The sequence below is a fragment of the Pyxicephalus adspersus genome, chromosome Z (genome assembly GCF_032062135.1).
Source record: "Pyxicephalus adspersus chromosome Z, UCB_Pads_2.0, whole genome shotgun sequence".
Classification (NCBI taxonomy): domain Eukaryota; kingdom Metazoa; phylum Chordata; class Amphibia; order Anura; family Pyxicephalidae; genus Pyxicephalus; species Pyxicephalus adspersus.
In genome coordinates, this window is record NC_092871.1 from 23,174,474 (window position 1) to 23,192,637 (window position 18,164).

General features: G+C 40.5%; 1 protein-coding gene across 1 annotated transcript; it reads left to right on the forward strand.

The window, feature by feature from the left end:
* On the forward strand, positions 1-16,484 carry VAMP7 (vesicle associated membrane protein 7). The gene is made up of 7 exons (XM_072430898.1): positions 1-106; positions 8,333-8,488; positions 9,036-9,093; positions 9,897-10,034; positions 11,265-11,393; positions 12,000-12,092; positions 14,043-16,484. Exons 2-7 carry the CDS (start codon positions 8,343-8,345, stop codon positions 14,109-14,111), a joined length of 633 nt encoding a protein of 210 aa, XP_072286999.1. The 5' UTR covers positions 1-106; positions 8,333-8,342; the 3' UTR covers positions 14,112-16,484.
* Positions 16,485-18,164: the final 1,680 nt, after the last annotated feature.

Consider the following 18,164-nt stretch of genomic DNA (forward strand, 5'->3'; position numbering starts at 1 on the left):
GGAAGTCAGCGTGATCTTACAGAAGGGAGGAGGACCTAGGGAGCCCTGGCATGTAATCAGCTCTGTAATCAGGACCGAAGACTGTGTACAGCCCGAGCAGCTCCAGGTAGGGGCACTATGTCCAGGGGGAGGCTGCACTGGGGGTGAATACCTTTATGGGAGAGGGCACGATAGAAGCAGCCTCATATGTGACTATGGCATAGAAACAGTTAAAAGCAAAGGCTAATAGGGATGTTGCCTATGGCAACCTAATACTCCTATCACTACAGTATTGGAGGGGGGTAAAGCTGGAATCTGATTGGTTGCCACAAACACAGTGCTGTCTTGACTTTTTTGCAATGGGGTTTTTTGTTTTCTCCCTGCAGGGGATGAATTTAATAGAGTGACCCCCATACAACACAATTTAATTATGTCCATGAATCCAGCTGGGCAGGACGGAGGATTCTCTTATAATACCTATAGGAGATGTTTTGTGGCAATGATTTATAAAAATGCTCCTTTATGACACGTCAGACGATTCCCCAGTCTAGTCATTATATGATGCTCAAACCTCATAAAGTAAACATAAAACTTTCTTCATCTTCCCTGGCCAAGCCAAAACCTCTTTCATTTGTGTCTCACATCCTCCCCTTCCCAGACACTGCAGATCACAGCAACAGAAACAGTGCTGTCAATCAAGAGAGCAGTGGGTGTGGTCAGGTGATTGACAAGGTGGTGACCATGCTTCTGGGCTAATTTTCCACCCCACAGCCTGCATTAATGTCAATTGTGCTTTGAATTCAGGAACAGTGCAGCATGGTTGTCACACCATTACAGGAAGCTGCATTAGGTAGACTTAACTGGTAGGATCAACATGTATTTGTGGAACTCTGTAGGGTGCTTCCTTTTACTTGCCCGAATGCTGGTAAATCTTGATGGCATCAATGGAACAAAATATAACTCCATAGAGCATAGCAGGAGCTCTGGCAATTTGTCATGGGGTCGGGGTCACCCGTAACACTACAAATTAAATTCCCTTCTGGGGGGATTTACCAACTTTGGTGACTACGGAAAGTGAGGAGGAAATCTAAAATCTTAGAGTTGTCACCAGAATCACAAGACTAAGGCTACGTACACACGTCCAGTGGTTCTTGTCCAATAATTGGCTCCGGGCCGATATCAGACGAAAATCTGGTGTGTGTACAGCACCTGTTGTCCATCGTCCGAAAGACTGTCCTGGCGGATCCATGGACGACGAACGATCCTAATGCAAGGGAAGGGGGAGAGCGCACAGCAGTGTGCCGCTCTGTCGTTCTCCCCTCTCTATAGAGCAGAATGGTGCTGTATGTATAGAACTCGTTCATGCATCGTGCAGTCGTTGGAAAGGATCTTTCACGATGATTGCACATGTGTATGTAGCTTTAATCTTGCAGTGGGGACACTGTTGTGATGTCACTTCCTGTCCTATTCCTATTGGGGGCACAGCACAAAAATTCAGGACAGCAATTAAACACATTATGAGGTCTGTGTATAAAGCATCAGCACACATTGAAACACATGGCGCTGTAAGATTCCCCACCGGGGAATGTTTGTTAATTGTCAGATTCACTGCTTTATCAGCAGGCCCTTTGACCTTGGCTCTATTTGAAGCCTGGTCCTGCATTGTGGCTGTTGGCAGTTGTGGTCAGCGCAGATATCCGCCAGTGATCTCCGTTATCTGGTGAGTTCCTCTGCTCATTTGCACAACCAGCCCTTGCTTTGTCACACATGGTATTGCAATGTCTGTCACTTCTGTTCTTCTTTCTTCAGACTGGGAGAATTTTCCTATTTGTATATTAGACGTTCTTCTTCCCAGGTTTTGTTTTTATTTGTGTTTCCATCTGCATATTTTTGAGGAGATTTCTCCTATTTCCTGTCCCAAAATAGGATGGGAGTTAAAATCTCTCCAGTGCCAGGAAGTGCCCGGAGATAGTTACCCCTGGATAGGGTACCATTGGAGGAGTTCACCTCTCTTCCTGTTCTGGTTACAACTCACAATGTTGTATTGTCCTTCACATTCAGTTTTGGTGGTCACCAGGGCAAAAAGAGAAGGGGGCAATAGAAATATGAGCGTTCTGGACTCCTACCACTCCACAAAAACCTAAAAGAGAATATATTTTCACATTGTATGCTTGATAATTTTAACAGGATATGAATGTACTGGAGGAACTTCCATTGGTAGGATGAGGATTGTCCCATGGTAATTTATCAAGATGAATATGTTTGAAGAACTCCCACGGGTACCACCATTGATGGCATGGGGACTTATTTCCCAGGTTCACATATAGTGTTTTCCCCAGCCCCTTTTAGCTGGGCGCACCACCCGGCTCTAAAATTCTGCTATATTAGATATACATGGAGGAACCACCACAGATAGGGCTATTGGTGGGATCGGGGAACATATATTCTTTGGTATTAGACCAGGATGTGGTGGAGGAATGGCCATGGGTACTGCTATTAGTGGGATGGGGGACTTATATACATTGGTTTTAGACCAGGATGTGGTGGTGGAACGGCCATGGGTAATGCCATTGGTGGGATGAGGTCCCATGGTAATGTATCAGGGTGCATGTGCTAGAGGAACGTCCCAGGTCCATATACCCCGATGTGCATGTGATGAAGGAACTGCCATGGTTCCTGCTTTTTCCATATAAACATAATGGGGATGTGGCTATATGCCCCTAATATATATTTTCACATAGAGACTATATGAACCAGTGTAGTTGGTCTTTTGGTTGTGTTTTGGTGACTGGGGTAACCCTTTTCATAGACTACTCAGCGGAGTTTTGGGTCACCATTAACTGTAGATATTTAGTCAGATGGTTCTGGTCTATATCATGTTGGTCCTAGACCTTAGACCTGCCTATAACATATTCCATATAATACCCAGCCACCTATCCCTTGTATTACATAGAACCATGGCTGTGTGTTTATAGGAAGGTAATATTGGAAAATGGGAAAGCAGTCTGTTATGAAGAAGAATGTAACCCCCCACCTAGCAGTTGTGGTATCTATCAATAATTGAATAGTCTGTCCTGACCCCAGGCACTAGTATTGCTCTATAGTTGTGGTATCTACGGAGGTCTGGTGGTACTGATAGACGTCTGATTTCAAAATCCTATTACAATCTAAACAAATGACCAACTCTTGGTGTGTGTTGTCTATTGGTGTGTGTCCAAGCATTGAGTTATTGGTGGGACATAGGATACAACAATGATTAGTGGTCATTTAATAATGGGAGGGGGGTCTGTAGATTATGCTCTGCTTGGGGTGTCTTAGTTTTAATAAAGGATCTTATAAAAGGGAAAGGTTTCTTTACACCTTATATTAAGATATATAAAGAATATTTACAGGATAGAGAGAATGTAAAGAGTATATAGGAAGGGGGGGTACCTAGCACGTAGTCATTCTTACACAAGCCAGGGTATTTCTCCCCTTGTACCCCCCACCCCCAGACCAAATCACATTGTTGGCCCTTCATTGGTGAAGTCCTGCTGAAGGGATTACTAATTTCCTCATTGTCCCGGGCTTGAGATTATCACAGGCCCTCTCCAAGAGTACTGATTAGTAAGCAGGTTTGGGCAGAAAATACCACCAGGGGGTCAAACTGGCCAATGTGTTAGTGATCCTCGGGCATCCACTCATAGAGGGCCACTCATTATCTGCATTCCTTCCATGGGGGTTTTAGGATCTGTATCTGTCCTAACAGACAATGATTATTGTTATCTGCTTTCCAGGGAGCAAAATTAGGCAAATCATAATAATTATTGTCACTTCCCACAGGGTCATGATGAGTATTATACTGTAAAGGGATCCCGGTATTACGGAATGTGTGTGTATATCCGATTCTTCTAGAATTCCATTGTTTCCTGGTTTATCACATCACATCTGTCATACCGTTCATGGTCATGTGAATGTGTACTTTCACCCGTCGGTTTATATGGAACACCTTCTGTGTTTTTTCCTTTCCTGCTCAGATCCATACACCAGGATTGTGTTAGTAATTCTGATCTGCAGGCTTTTCCACCTACATGTTACCAATGTGTAATATTGGATTTGAAGAGACACACAAGCGGCTAACACCTTACTGCTGTACTAATGAAAGTGAAGACAGATTCACAATTCACGCTCAGTATTCCAAATTCCAAATCTCCCCCTGGCATATTCCTAACTGTTATAACACTGTTATTCAGCCCTCCCCTCAGGCACGTTGTCTTGGTGTCACCTTTGACTCGGCCCTCTCATTTACCCCCCATATTCAGAACATTTCCAGGTCCTGTCACTTTCACCTACGCAACATCTGCAAAATCCGCCCCTACCTGTCCCCTGAGACCACCAAACTCCTTGTACATGCTCTTATCATCTCTTGTCTGGACTACTGTAACATTCTCCTCTCTGATATTCCACTGACCCGACTCTCCCCTCTACAATCTATTATGAATGTTGCAGCCAGACTCATCCATCCTTCCCTCCGCTCCTCTTCCACTGCATCACTTTGTAGTTCTCTCCATTGGCTTCCATTTCACCTTAGAATCAAATTTAAGCTCCTGTGTTTTCCTCCAAATCCCTCCACAGTTCTTGTCCCACTTACATTTCTGACCTGATAGAAAAATACTCCCCCTGCCGCTCTCTCCGCTCCTCCAATGACCTACTAATGACTTCCTCACTCATAACCTCATCACACATATGGCTCCAAGACTTCTCCAAAGCTGCCCCAACTCTCTGGAATGGTCTTCCTCGTCCTATTCGGCTTGCTTCTTTTTTCTGCTCATTTAAAAGAGCGCTCAAAACCCATTTTTTCAAACTTGCCTACCCATAGTCTTTTGAAACTGTTACTACTTCCCACCATTACATATCTCTTATCCTATTATGTGTTACTCCCCTTCCCCTAGGTTGTAAGCTCCTCGGGGCAGGGTCCTCCCCTTCTTTTGTGTCACTATCTGTATCTGTCTGTCATTTGCAACCCTATTTAATGTACCCCTCTGGTTAATATGTTGGTGCTATATAAATCCTGGTTAATAATAATTCACGGAATATTTGTTTGAGAACTCCTCATTCTTTGCAGAGTGGATGCTTCACATCTTTACCCTGCAGATTAGTTTGTTTTGGCAGGAAGCTGTAAGACTCCATTAGGCACTATGTACATGTACACACTGATGTATACAGCCTAATCTGCTGCTTCTGACACCCACATTTATAGTGGAGCCACCACTGAGACATGATGTACGCTGCCATTGTGTAAATATATCATAAAAACACACAACATATTAATATCTGATCTCACATGGCAATATAAAGTTTCCCAATCTCCTCTTCTGTGTTCCATTTATAATTGTTGGTAAACATGCACAGAATGCTTCATTGCTATTTCTGACGTGCTGCGAGAAGTATGGATGCTGCATCTGCAGAGATCATATTGTCCGCCTAGACAGATAAATGCGCAGCGGGGTAGTTCTGTAATAGAAGTGTCTGTTATCCTATATTCCTGTGCTCTAGGCTGAAGAATTTGGCTTCTGAGTATTCCTGCAGAACAGGTTATACCGGAATATTGGGCAGCTTTATATTCTGTGAGTGCAGGCACAGTGGTGGCAAAGACTGAGCATGGTGCTGGTCAGGAGATTTGGGCCGTTTGTGATCACCTAGATCAGGTGTGAGGGCTATCCTCGAGTCATAGCGATTTCTTCAGACTATGTACAGGTAAAGTCTATCTGCTTTTCATTTATTTCTGAATGCAACTAGCCTATTGCACATCACACCACCAACATGTGTTCGTGGTTTAACGATCTTAGAATTGTTTTTGTGTACTTGCTCATTATATATGCATGCTGTGCTTCTTGATCAGTAAGTACAACCCAATTTTTGTTTAATTCTTTAGCTGCTTACATACAGATATCTTAGATTGTAAGCTCTTCTGGGCAGGGTCCTTCTGTGTCATTTCTGTATCTTTCTGTCCTCTGCAACGCATATTTAATGTTCAGCGCTGCATAATATATAGGGACATTGGATTGTGAGCTCCTTTGAGGGACAGCTAGTGACATGACTATGGACTTTGTCAGATATATAAACACAAGCTAATATTAATAAACATCTAACTTAATATGTCACCACTATATAAATACTGTGTAATAATAATAATATAGAGGGAGCAATTGACATGTGGGGATGTAAGAAGGTATGTTGTGGTCACAAGGGAGGGGTAAGGGCCCGTTCACACTGCTGTAGTCTGGTGCACTGTGGTATTGTACGCAGGTTATGCCAAGCATTTGCATTCTGTTAAGGTAACCCAACTATAAACCTAATACCCCAAATTGCAGGGGGGTGTCTGTAACTTTTATGAGGAAAGGGCTTCCTCTGGGTTATTTTATTTTAACACTTGTATTTATATAGCGCACACATATTAAGCAGCACTGTACAAAGTCCATAGTAATGTCACAAACTGTCCCTCAAAGAGGCTCATCTAATGTCCCTACCTAAGTCATGTCATTAAAACAGTCTAAAGTTAATGTTTGGGGGAAACCAATTGACAGAACTGCATGTTTTTGGAATGATGGAAAAAAAAAACAGAGTACCTGGGGGAAACCCACACAAACACAGGGTGAACCTGCAAACTCCATGCAGACATGTCCTGGCTGAGATTCGTACCTAGCACAGGAAAGGTGGGAGTGTTATCCACTGAGCCACCGCATAGCTAATATTCAGTTCACCGATCTAATACACAAGTGATTAGCCAGCAGTGAATGTTAGGTGAATGATTATCAATGTACCCTGTATATTTTCCTTTAATGACTCCTGTGTGTGTCTCTAACTGACTGCAATAAAACTGCTACTAGAGGCTTTGAGAAATTCCAATTTATGGAGAAAAACACTTCATCCTCAAAGGACTGCAGGGAAATTACTGTTTTGCCTGTAATTCTTCACGCTACGTTTGACAACCATTGTTCAAAATCTACAATCCTCTAACAAGTATAATTATACTACTAAACTGTTACTTTCCTGCCCTGTGATTAGGGTATAAATGATTCCTTCTAATGTCCTAATGGAGGCTTCATTTAAAGGGAACATCCATGACAAATCTAGGTGAATGTGGATACATAATTAATAAACTGTATTTATATAGCGCCAACGTTTTATGCAGCGCTGTATATTAAATAATCTTAACAAATACTGTAAATGTAGACTTATGTAGATGGCCATTTCTGAAGCATTTACAACTTGTGAATAATAGTGCTTGCTGCTGCAGTGGAGGTGTATGGGCTGTGCACACCACTTACCCATATGGTGATCAGTTACTTCAATGAGATTCTGACCAGCAATGTATCCATACGCCAAGCCAATATTTGATTGCCATTCTACAATATCTGATTTCCTGTTACAAATGTTGGTTTATGAAAGTGGTGATCAGATTTGAAAAATTGGGGTAACAAGTGGCAATCTGTTATATAGGGTGATTGTGTACCAGAGAATAATCGGTACCACCAGATGAATATATAACATTGGTTACAGTGATATAGCTAGGGATTTATTCTCTTTACATCAATGATTTGTAGCAAAGCCCAGAAAGGTGAATTAACATGCAGATTAAGCCCTTTGTATTGGGTGGATTATGGCCACCCTAAAGCGAAGTCAGATGATTGTTGCCCAAGATGAACACTCCTATGGAAGAAAGACCTGCAGGGTGCCACTTTCTTGTCCTCCCCCCTCCACTCTTCATTGAACAGAATGGCCGTGTGTATTCAGGCCTACATTCTATCCATTGGGCCTGATTTATTAAAGCTGTCTAAGCCTGGAGAGGATACACTTTTATCAGTAAACCTGGGTGATTCAGCAAACCTGGAATGGATTTCCTAAAAGTAATTTGCTATTTGTTAGCAAAGGTTTTCAATCCCGGACCAGATCCATTCCAGGTTTACTGGATCACCCAGCTCCACTCCTCTCCAGCCTTGAGGACCTTTAATAAATCAGGCCCATTGGCCACGGAAAACAACCACAAGCTTATTTCCCATAACAAACCTCTGACGTCTGTATGGTTACCAGGTAATTCTGATATCTCCACCAAAGTGAAAGTAAAACGTATTATTTGTTTGCCATTCATCTTTTCACAAGCTTTATACAGATAAAGCTTAGTACATGTAAACACATCATACAGGACATCCAAAGTTCACTGCACAGTAATCAGGAGGCCATGATGACAGCGCCTCGGTCGGTGGGGAAATAATTGACATTTGATGTGGTGGATGCTGATTCTAAGTAACGAGGAGCTTCATACACATCAGACTCATCAGGCCAGTCTCTAATATGTCTGTTTTCCTATTAGCAGGGGAGAGATGGCTATCTTATTCTCTGTTGTTGCAAGAGGGACCACCATCTTGGCCAAACATGCCTGGTGTGGGGGAAATTTCCTGGAGGTGACAGAGCAGATCTTGGCCAAGATCCCATCAGAAAACAACAAGCTGACCTACTCCCATGGCAGGTAAGATATTTATCGTGGGATCTTGTAGAAAACGGTGGTTGATAAAGAAATGTACAGGTGAAGAACAACCAAAAGCCTTGATTTTAAGAGTACCTGTCATTTCTGTGCCTAACGTAAAGGGTTTAGGATGTCCTTCAATTTAATCTGCTAAAAAGACATCTGTGATAACTATTTATCTTTATATTCTATTTGTGATTTACATATTTTTACAAAACTAGATGTAGCCCTACAGCTTTGTAGCCCTTTGTGCAATAAGTTATGTGCAGGGGCTGATTTTCTCAAGTTGTATCATATAGAATTCCTCATCGTAAGCCTCCTGGCATTGCCATGGCTGTACAGTGTGAGCTGCAGATAGGTTAAATACAAACAACGCAATATTTACACTGCTATGTGTCTGTATTGATCAAAGCACAGAGAAAGAAAACAAGGTTATATATGACTTCTTCATACTGATGTGATATTGATATCCTTACATATCTCTTTTTATGTGAAAAAAAGCTACGACAGTCATTTGAGGTAACCATCTGTTCTTCCTTTCCCTTCACAGTTACTTGTTCCATTACATCTGTCAAGACCGAATCATTTACCTGTGTATCACAGACGATGTGAGTTCCATTTATATCTACTATACACAATAAGCATACACTATATTCATTATATTTTCCATATCTGTGGTTATAATTGGATTTGGACTCTGGGCATCAATTCCTCGTTGTCAGGCCGTTGAGCTGATCCTCTGGCTTCTCAAGGCGCTCCGTATATATAATGAGAGTTTTAACTCTGCTGATTGCCAACACAGAGCTAATGTACAACTTCATGAATTGTGAAGCTATCTGCAATGGGCATTTTCTGAAAGGGGTCAGGAGTGTCTGGATAGGTATTTTTGTTGATCAACATTCCCTTTAATGTTGTAGCAGGAATTGTCTTTTATGTAGGAGCTGTATATATTAATATATAAAACAACATTTTTTCCAAGTTGCACAGTATCCACTATTACTGGGATATTACAGTGTATATGTGTGTGTGTATATATATATATATAATGGCTGTAATGGAAGTTGGATTAAATGGCTGCCAGGGTTACATGGAATCATGTGGTCCTTCCAGAGGTTGTTAGGGGTTCCCTGTGCAATGAGCAGTCAGTTATACTGACCTGAGGGGCACAAACGCCAATGATTTTGTTGGCAATCTGTACGGATGACATTCTTCCCACTGATCACCATACTAATGTACTGTGAGCTGTGGCTATTGTAATTATAGAAGTAGACAGTGACATCCGAACACTGCCATATAACATTGTTAGAAATGTAGTCATTCAAATAATATTATTGACTGGGTGTTTGTTTGTGGAAAATTCTCATCTTCACACATTTCATCCTTATTCCTGATCTTGCATGTGTCATTTTAGGACTTTGAACGTTCCAGAGCATTTAATTTCCTAAATGAAATTAAGAAGAGGTTTCAGACGACCTATGGATCCAGAGCACAGACTGCACTTCCTTATGCCATGAACAGTGAATTCTCCAGGGTCCTGGCAGCGCAGCAGGTAAGACACAGCAGTAATCTCCCCGGTCCCTTTTAGCTGGGCGCACCACCTGGCACTTTTCAGTAACCACCTGGCTGATTACTAAAGAGTTGGGTCACAATATAGGGGCTGCCACCCACCTACAGCTTCTTCCTTTTCTGGGAAAAATACTGCACAGAAAAAGGAATTCCAAGTATCTTGGCTAATGTGTAAAGGACAGTGATAATGTACCCCACATCAACCCTGTACTGACTTTATATCAGTTGAATATGATTTGTGTTTTCATTGTTTCTTCTCTCTGCTGCCTTCCTAGACAGCTGTGGAACACTTTTCTTCCCCTTTCCGTTACCATATTAAATAGATGTGGGTGAGATCAGAAATAAATTCTACATTTTTTTCCTATCTGTCTGTGATCATGTGAGCAGTACTGAATGAACACAATCTTTATTAACTGATCACATGAACACATGTGATCTCAGCAGGGTGTCCAAGCTGCATCAGGTGACCACATACCAGTCGGGTTTTATCTCATTCATGTGTCTTTCTTCTGTATTAAGTACATAGAAGATTCAGGGAAAAAATGTTCACATTTTAGTCATTTTATAAGAAGCTTGTTTGGTGCATCATATAGGGAAGAAGACACTGTGCAGGACATAACATACTAAAGTGCCCTACCAGTCTGCCAATTATGTTTAAAGACAGAGATTTGTACACATTGCTATGTTTGTGCAGCATACATGGAACCTAGGGGTACAATACATGGAAACTTGATTGTTAATAAAGCAGAAATTGTTGGTGTGGGTGGGCTTTTTGCCATAATCAGCATGTTTTCACAGCATAATACATCCAAATTATGGCACACACACCTTACTTTTTTTCTCAATGACCTGCAGCGATTACAGGTGCCAGATATTGTCTGATAAAGCCGCTATCTCCACCACTGACTCGTCTGAGTCCATTGGGTGGTGGACTGAAATTCCCTAGCAGGTGTCTCCTCTAGATCTGGTATTGGCAGTGCCAAGCTCTACACTGCATGAAATATGCATTGTGTAGAATTGGAAAACAACAAAGTATTTTAATTTTAATTTCACCTTAAAGAGTCAGTTACAATAAAAATGGCCCTTCACTTCCACTTCTGGAGACCTAACAAGAAGTTAGCGGAAATCTCTACTAAGTGAGGAAAATTCCATTCTTGGAGGGTTGTCGGACCTCTGTTTTTTTTGACATCAGTCTTTTATTATCTATCCTTAGAAACACCACTCAGAAAACAAGAGTGTGGATCGTGTCGTGGAGACACAAGCCCAGGTGGATGAGTTGAAAGGCATTATGGTCCGAAATATAGGTAAGTCCTTCCTGCTGAGACACACATCTTGCAGGCCAGTCTAATAGCATCACCAAAGTTACAAAACACTATAATATTCATGTCCGTATACACAGCAATAATGTTTATTAGTTTACCAGTGAGAAAGGTAAGATCTAAGGCTACGTACACAAATCTGGCGTCTATACGGCACTCGTCCAATGTCGTTCATGTATCCGTCCTGGCGGATCAACGACCAATCGCAATACAAGTGAAAGGGAGAGAGAGCAGAGCGCTTACAATCTAAGAGGTCCAAACAAGAAATTGAGGGAGCAAGTTCTCTCCAGAACTAAATAGCAACAATAACATAGCCGGGCATTCTCTGTACTCAAAACTGTTTTTACTTTGGAAAGATTTCCTATTACTTCATATTCAGGAAATCTGAATGGGGCCTCCAGTGGCAATTATAACTCTGAGGCTCTCGCACTCCTCGGCTCCATCCAAATCAAAAGGTTTTGGTTAAAGTTAGCTGTAACAAAATGAGAATTAGCTAGGGCAACAACCAGCTGATGCCGTTGAAGTAGTGTTAGGATCGCTTTGGTTTAAAACTTGGCTTCAACATACATATTTTTTGAAAAATACAGGAAAAATCCTGTGGTATGTAATGGATGCATTTTTTTTTCCAGTCTGTCACTTTTAAGACAACAAGCAGAAACCTGGCCCGAGCTATGTGCATGAAGAATTTGAAGTTGACCATCATTATTGTTATTGTAACAATAGTAAGTATTCTTCTAACCTGTTGAAAGGGCAGGTATGCATCTTTTATTGCCTGTCCCTTCTGAAATAAAAGTCATGCCTGCTTGCAGTTTTAGAATGTAGAATTATACTGTAGTTCTGTTCAAAGAGATGCTAAGTGGGGTAAAAAGGATCATATTAGGAGACAAAAGTTGTTATCCACATCCTGGACTTTCAGCTACTTCCTGGAGCTGAGCGTGACAAATCTGTTAAACCCGAGGATGCGATAATCTGAGAAAATACATTCTTGCACCATGCTAAAGTGACCTCTTGTGAGATTTGGGATCCTTGTGGATCCCATGAAAAGACAAAGTGGATTTCCATTTTTGTGCACAAGGGTCAATAGAATACAGGGCTGACTCCCCCCAGAGGAAACGCAGCGAGTTCTAGCCCTTCGACATTCTGTCCAAAAGTTTTTGGCTTTACACACACAATAAATGAAGTTTGTCGTAAAACATGAAAGCTGCAATGCCAGTACAGGTAGTCTTCAATTTACATACGAGATAGGTCTGTAGGTTTGTTCTTAAGTTGAGAATTTGTAATTTGGAACAGGAACATTATTTTAATTATTGCAATTAGGACAGATGTTTGTCTTAACATAATATTAGGCAGCATGGTGTCAGTTACTGAATAAAATCCTCACTGTGAGTTAACCTCCCCAGCAGTAACCCAGAGAGTCACTCGGGGTAGGTAAACCTATGGGAAACATAGTAAATAAAGCGCTTACCTGATCCACCGGCGTCCTTCGCGTCTTCTTCCTTCCTGGGGACGGGGCAGGAAATCCAAATCCATTTGTATTGCATTGAATACAAAATAGCTGTATTGAATGCAATACAGTGGATTTATATGTGTAAAAGCAGTACATTATTTTTCATGAACATTTATTTTACAGTTTAATATGAGTATGAGTATAATATTAATTTGAAAAAAATAAATTAAAAAAAAAAAAATTTAAATGTATGTTTTTTTTATTTTGACATGATTTTGTGTTTCAAACTTTATTATACTCATACTATTATATTATACTGTAAAATAAATTTTCATGAAAAACAATGTACTGCTTTTAGACATATAAATCCAGACAGAAATTAACCGCTCAGGAGGTTAATCGCAAAGCCTAGACTAGACATTCATTAACTTGTGGAGCAAGCTTTGCTTTGATATGCAAAAAGAAACGGCTGCAGAGTTTGTCTTGGTCATTAAAGAGTTACAAGAGGCTGCAGAAAGAGCTCAACCCACTAAGATCACCCACAATCTCAGCTGTGTTTAGCAAAAGATTTCTTCTGCAAGTCATGCAAACCTCCCCCCTTCAAGCCTCCATCCTGCAGAGGAATGAGCAGGGAAGCCCCACTTCATTCTTATTTAGTATTCGTCTGTATGTAAGATGTCCTTAACACGGGGACTACCTGTAAGTGTAATGCACTCATATAATAGCGATGTATGGCACTAGACTGACCTTCCTGAATGTTTTTTACCACTCTTGAAACAAACTTTAGATTTCGGAAAAAACGCTAATAGCAGATTATTTGGGGGGTCAGTAGAAAACATGCCCATATAGATTGCTATTCAGAATGGCACCCTTACAGACAGCTAAAAAGATGACTGGTGTCAAGACGCAGGCTTCTCTATTTAGTATTGGACTTTGAACTATGCAAGCAACCTCTGGAGAAACCCTGGGGTACTACGGATCCCTGGATAACAATGGCTTCCTAAATATTTTATTGATGAATTTTTTTGATTTATGAATAAGACTGAGCTGTATGGTTAGTATTCAAAAGAAAGTGTTCTTGGCACAGATACAGGTAGGGGAAGCCAATAATAATAGAAGGGTCAACAATCTTTTATCCAACACTATGTGTAAATAGAATTGAACAGTGGACATCTTTAAATATAACATAATTAGGATATAATGAACATTTTGCTTCTATTTTCAGGTTATTATTTATATCATTGTGTCAGCTGCTTGCGGAGGTCTGACGTGGCCTAGCTGTGTGAATAAGTAATTCCTCTCTCTTCCGATGCATGAAAGTGTTTACCAGGACCTGGAAAGCAAAGTACTACCTATTCACACGTGTAGAATCCCGCCGAAAAGAGACTTGATGCAAAAGCCTTTTCCCTGCGACACCACCAGGTGTCCGATATTCTCCGTCCTCGTCTCATCCTTCCATCCTTATTGGACATTGTAGCTCTATGCCTTATAATGTGTAAGAGGAAACTTGGCCTGGAGTCTGACACACTGAAGGAGATGGCGCGTGGTAACTTTCTTTTTTGTTACCACTTTTTTTTTTTTTTCTTTACAGCCCCTTCTCTACCCCTCATTTTACCTTTCATTTTTTTTAATATATATAATCTGGACAGCGGCACATTTTGCACTTGTTGGTGATACCAAACTTAAAATGGTTCAGTCAAAGCAATTTGCAAGCTGCCAATGCTCCCATCCTCCATGCTTACATAAAATTGTTTTCAGAATTTCTCTGCTCACTGCTTAGTTTTTACTAAAACTTGTAGAACTGTGAACGTTGTCCTTTATCTGTTATGTTTTTTGCACTCTAAAGCATCACATGGATGATCAAATGGTCATTTTGCCACATTAAGTGTGCAAAGTATTGTTTCACTCGTGAAGAATAATATAATATATGGATGCTTTATGAACAAATGTATATTCCGAGCTTTGGCAGCCAAGATGGTCATCCATCCATGTTGAAATGGTAGGTCATGAAATGAATGTGCTTCAAAAAGTTTGATGACTGATTAAGACACATTTTGGAGATTTTTTTTTTGTCTATAGAATAATTGTAGCAAATCCCTTTAAAGTCTTTTCCCTATTAAAACTAAACTCAGACTCTCACACTTCCTAAATAGTAAGTTCATGGTGTTCCTGCCAAAAACTACTTAGTAAGTAGCTTGGAACCAAACTATACAACTTGCAAACTACTTGTAAAAATGTCCTTCAGATCTGACAGGTACAAGGTGCTAGCAGGCATCTAGATGTAATGTGTAAGAACTTGCACTATGTAGTTCCTGCTAGATCGAAGGAAGACGACAAGGGGCTACCAATGTGTGTGGTCAGCTTAACTTTATTTGAATACCATCTGCAGATAACGTGAATGCAGATCACCCATTCACACCCAATGCCATTACTTCAGTACAGATGGGCACTCTTTCAGCTAGAAGAGTCATTAAAAAAGTTTCCTGCTGGTCCATAGGCTGGTAAAAGGTTGGAAGTCCTTGGTGTCCAAACATAGCAATGGCAGTATCTTTGAATGTAATTCTTATTTTTTATTGGAAATTTGATTTAATGCAGCGACACACTTGATCAACCACTTCATACATTTACTAGTTTGTGATTGGCTGTTTTTTCAGTGCTGGTAAAGGGTGTCAGCTGTTCCTTAAATTGGCTGTTAAGGGTCAAGCTGTGCAAATTTCATATCCTCTTTGGGGGTGAGGCAAAACTGGTCATCTGAATACAGAATATTGAAGGATTAATTACATTATTTTAGTGTCGTATGTGATAAATCAAAATTCTTGCAAATGTATATTTAAAAATCCTATATACATTCTAATTTATCAAAAAAAGAAAAAGATAGTCTGTGTTTTCTGCTGACTGTAGCTAGGCCTAGGGGACTAAATACATTTTACAATTAATTCAGAGCAAAATTACCATACAAGATGGAAATAGTAAGTCCATATATGATTGGACCTGGTTGATTAAAGCTTTTTAAGGCGGGAGAGGATTTACTTTCATCAGTGAAGCTGGGTGATCCAGCAAACCTGGAATGGATGTGGTCCAGGATTGAAAACATTTGCTATCAAATAGCAACTGACCTAGGAATTCTGTTCCAGGTTTGCTGGATTGCCCAGCTTCCCAGCAAAAGTATATCCTCTCCTTGGAGAGCTTTAATAAGTTAGGCCCATTGACTTCATCCTATAATCCAATGGCAGACAGAACCCAGTTGTTGCAGCCGATCTCTGTCTTACAAATTGGCCCAGTTGTGGTCACCCTCCTGTACATTTTTCATATATTTTGGTCCTTTTGTATCCATACAAATTATTATGGAAAACTTCCAATTAGCACTTTGCTTGTTGATGCCTGTTGGGCATATTTTTCTGTTGCACCCTGCGTGTCCTTTAATGAAAGGTACAACTGTTATGAGGAAGGACTAAATAACTTAATTCCCACTGATGGGATGAAAATTGCACTTGGCATGTGATTGTTATACAGTGTTTTCTCTATTAAGTATGTTTGCATTTGTTTCATGAATCATTGTTTGCCCTCCAATTGTTTTCTTAAGAGATAATTTTGCTTTACTTATGTATGGTTTTTATTTTTTAATCTGATGTGTTAAGACTGCTGATAATAAAGAAAATCCATAGCATTTTTAGAAGAATTGAATATAGTTATTTCACACGTTCTGCTTTTTTCTTTGTTTCCATTCACAGTACATGGCCTGGCCAAAAAAGTCACACTAATATTGTGTTGGACCACCTTTAGCATGCTCACTGTGGTATTATTTTCATAAGTCTATGCAATGTCATAACTTTTATTCCTGTCCAGAGTAGAATCATTTATTGTAAAGATCTTCAATTGATTTAATGGATTGGACTTCTGTATAAAGTCTTTTCCAGCACATCCCAGAGATTCCCAATGGGGTCTGGACAATCCATGTGTGAAAATGATGCCTTGTGGTCCCTGAACCACTCGGCCACAATCTGAACCCAATGCGTCTTGGTGTTATTTTGGAATAATCCCTTACAATTGGGGAAGAAAAAAAATATTGATGGACAAACCTGGTTACTCAATATTTACAGGTAATCAGCTGACCTAATTTTTTGTTACTGAACTTAAACCTGAGCAAGACAACCCAAATAAATAATCATTCTCTAAGGTTTGGATCACACAGAGGGACTTATCCCCAAGTGAATCAAATTCAAAATAAAGGGGGTGAGGACTTTGCCATGCTCCTGAGCCATTTGTTACAGATGGGAACATCATGCTGCAAGCATCTGTTACAGGTCAGCCGTTTAGAAGTACTGAAGGCCATGAATCTACAAGATAGGACTAGCACTTCGAAGCTGAAGTAGCAGTATACATTTTTGGTTAGAATGAATTTCCTTTAACAAAAGCAATGGCTCCTACTTGGTATACAAATAGGAAGAAGTAAAGAAAAAACATTTGCAATAGTTGAAGCTGAGGTATAATCTGCTTATATTTCCCTCCCATGGTTTATACTTTTATCCCCTCAACATGCAAATGAAGAGATTAAATAAAACTTGTTTCCATTACATACCTCATTTCAGTCTCAGGGACGTCAGAACTATGTGCTTCTTGTGCCATGCAGACAGATCATGGTTTTTAACAAACTGCAGTAAATACAGTATGAGGTCAAGGGTCAGAAACGATTGCTTATGTAAAAAAAATATATGAACCAGAATTGGACAGACCTGGGCTAGGTAATGCACAATGCCCATCACCCCGATTCTGGCTGCAACTGAAACTAAATTATTTTTTCTTGAACAGCTAAAAAAACAACACAAAGCATTTTAAGTACAAAAAAAATTTATGTTTGGCTTATACAGACCCTGCCACAAGGGCAACATCTGCAATAAAACCGCAGATGGACCGAAGCTCAACATTTTTACTTTACATAAAAGGGAAAATGTTAAAAAAAAAAAAAAAAAAAAAAAATGCAGAGGATCACTAGAAGGGTAAAAATGCCTCTTCTGAAAAATGCCTGATATGGGGCATACACAGAAGGAGCACCCAGAGCTTGGGGTGAGTCTGGGTGCTCCTTCTGCATATAACCGATATCGGGCATGTGCAGAAGGGGCATTTTTTCCCAGTAGAGGGAAAGATGCTGATCTCAAACATGCGGCAGGCAGCGCAAGACCGCGCAGTGCGAGATCGGGTGACACAAGAAGAGGCAGAATATGGCGGCACCCGGCACATCCTCCTCACCAGGACGAAGAGGAATTCTAGGACCACCCAGGACCGGATCAAGGGAAGGTCCAGCGCCATCGAGGGATCTGTGGGATTAAAGGTTAGTGTAAAGTTCGAC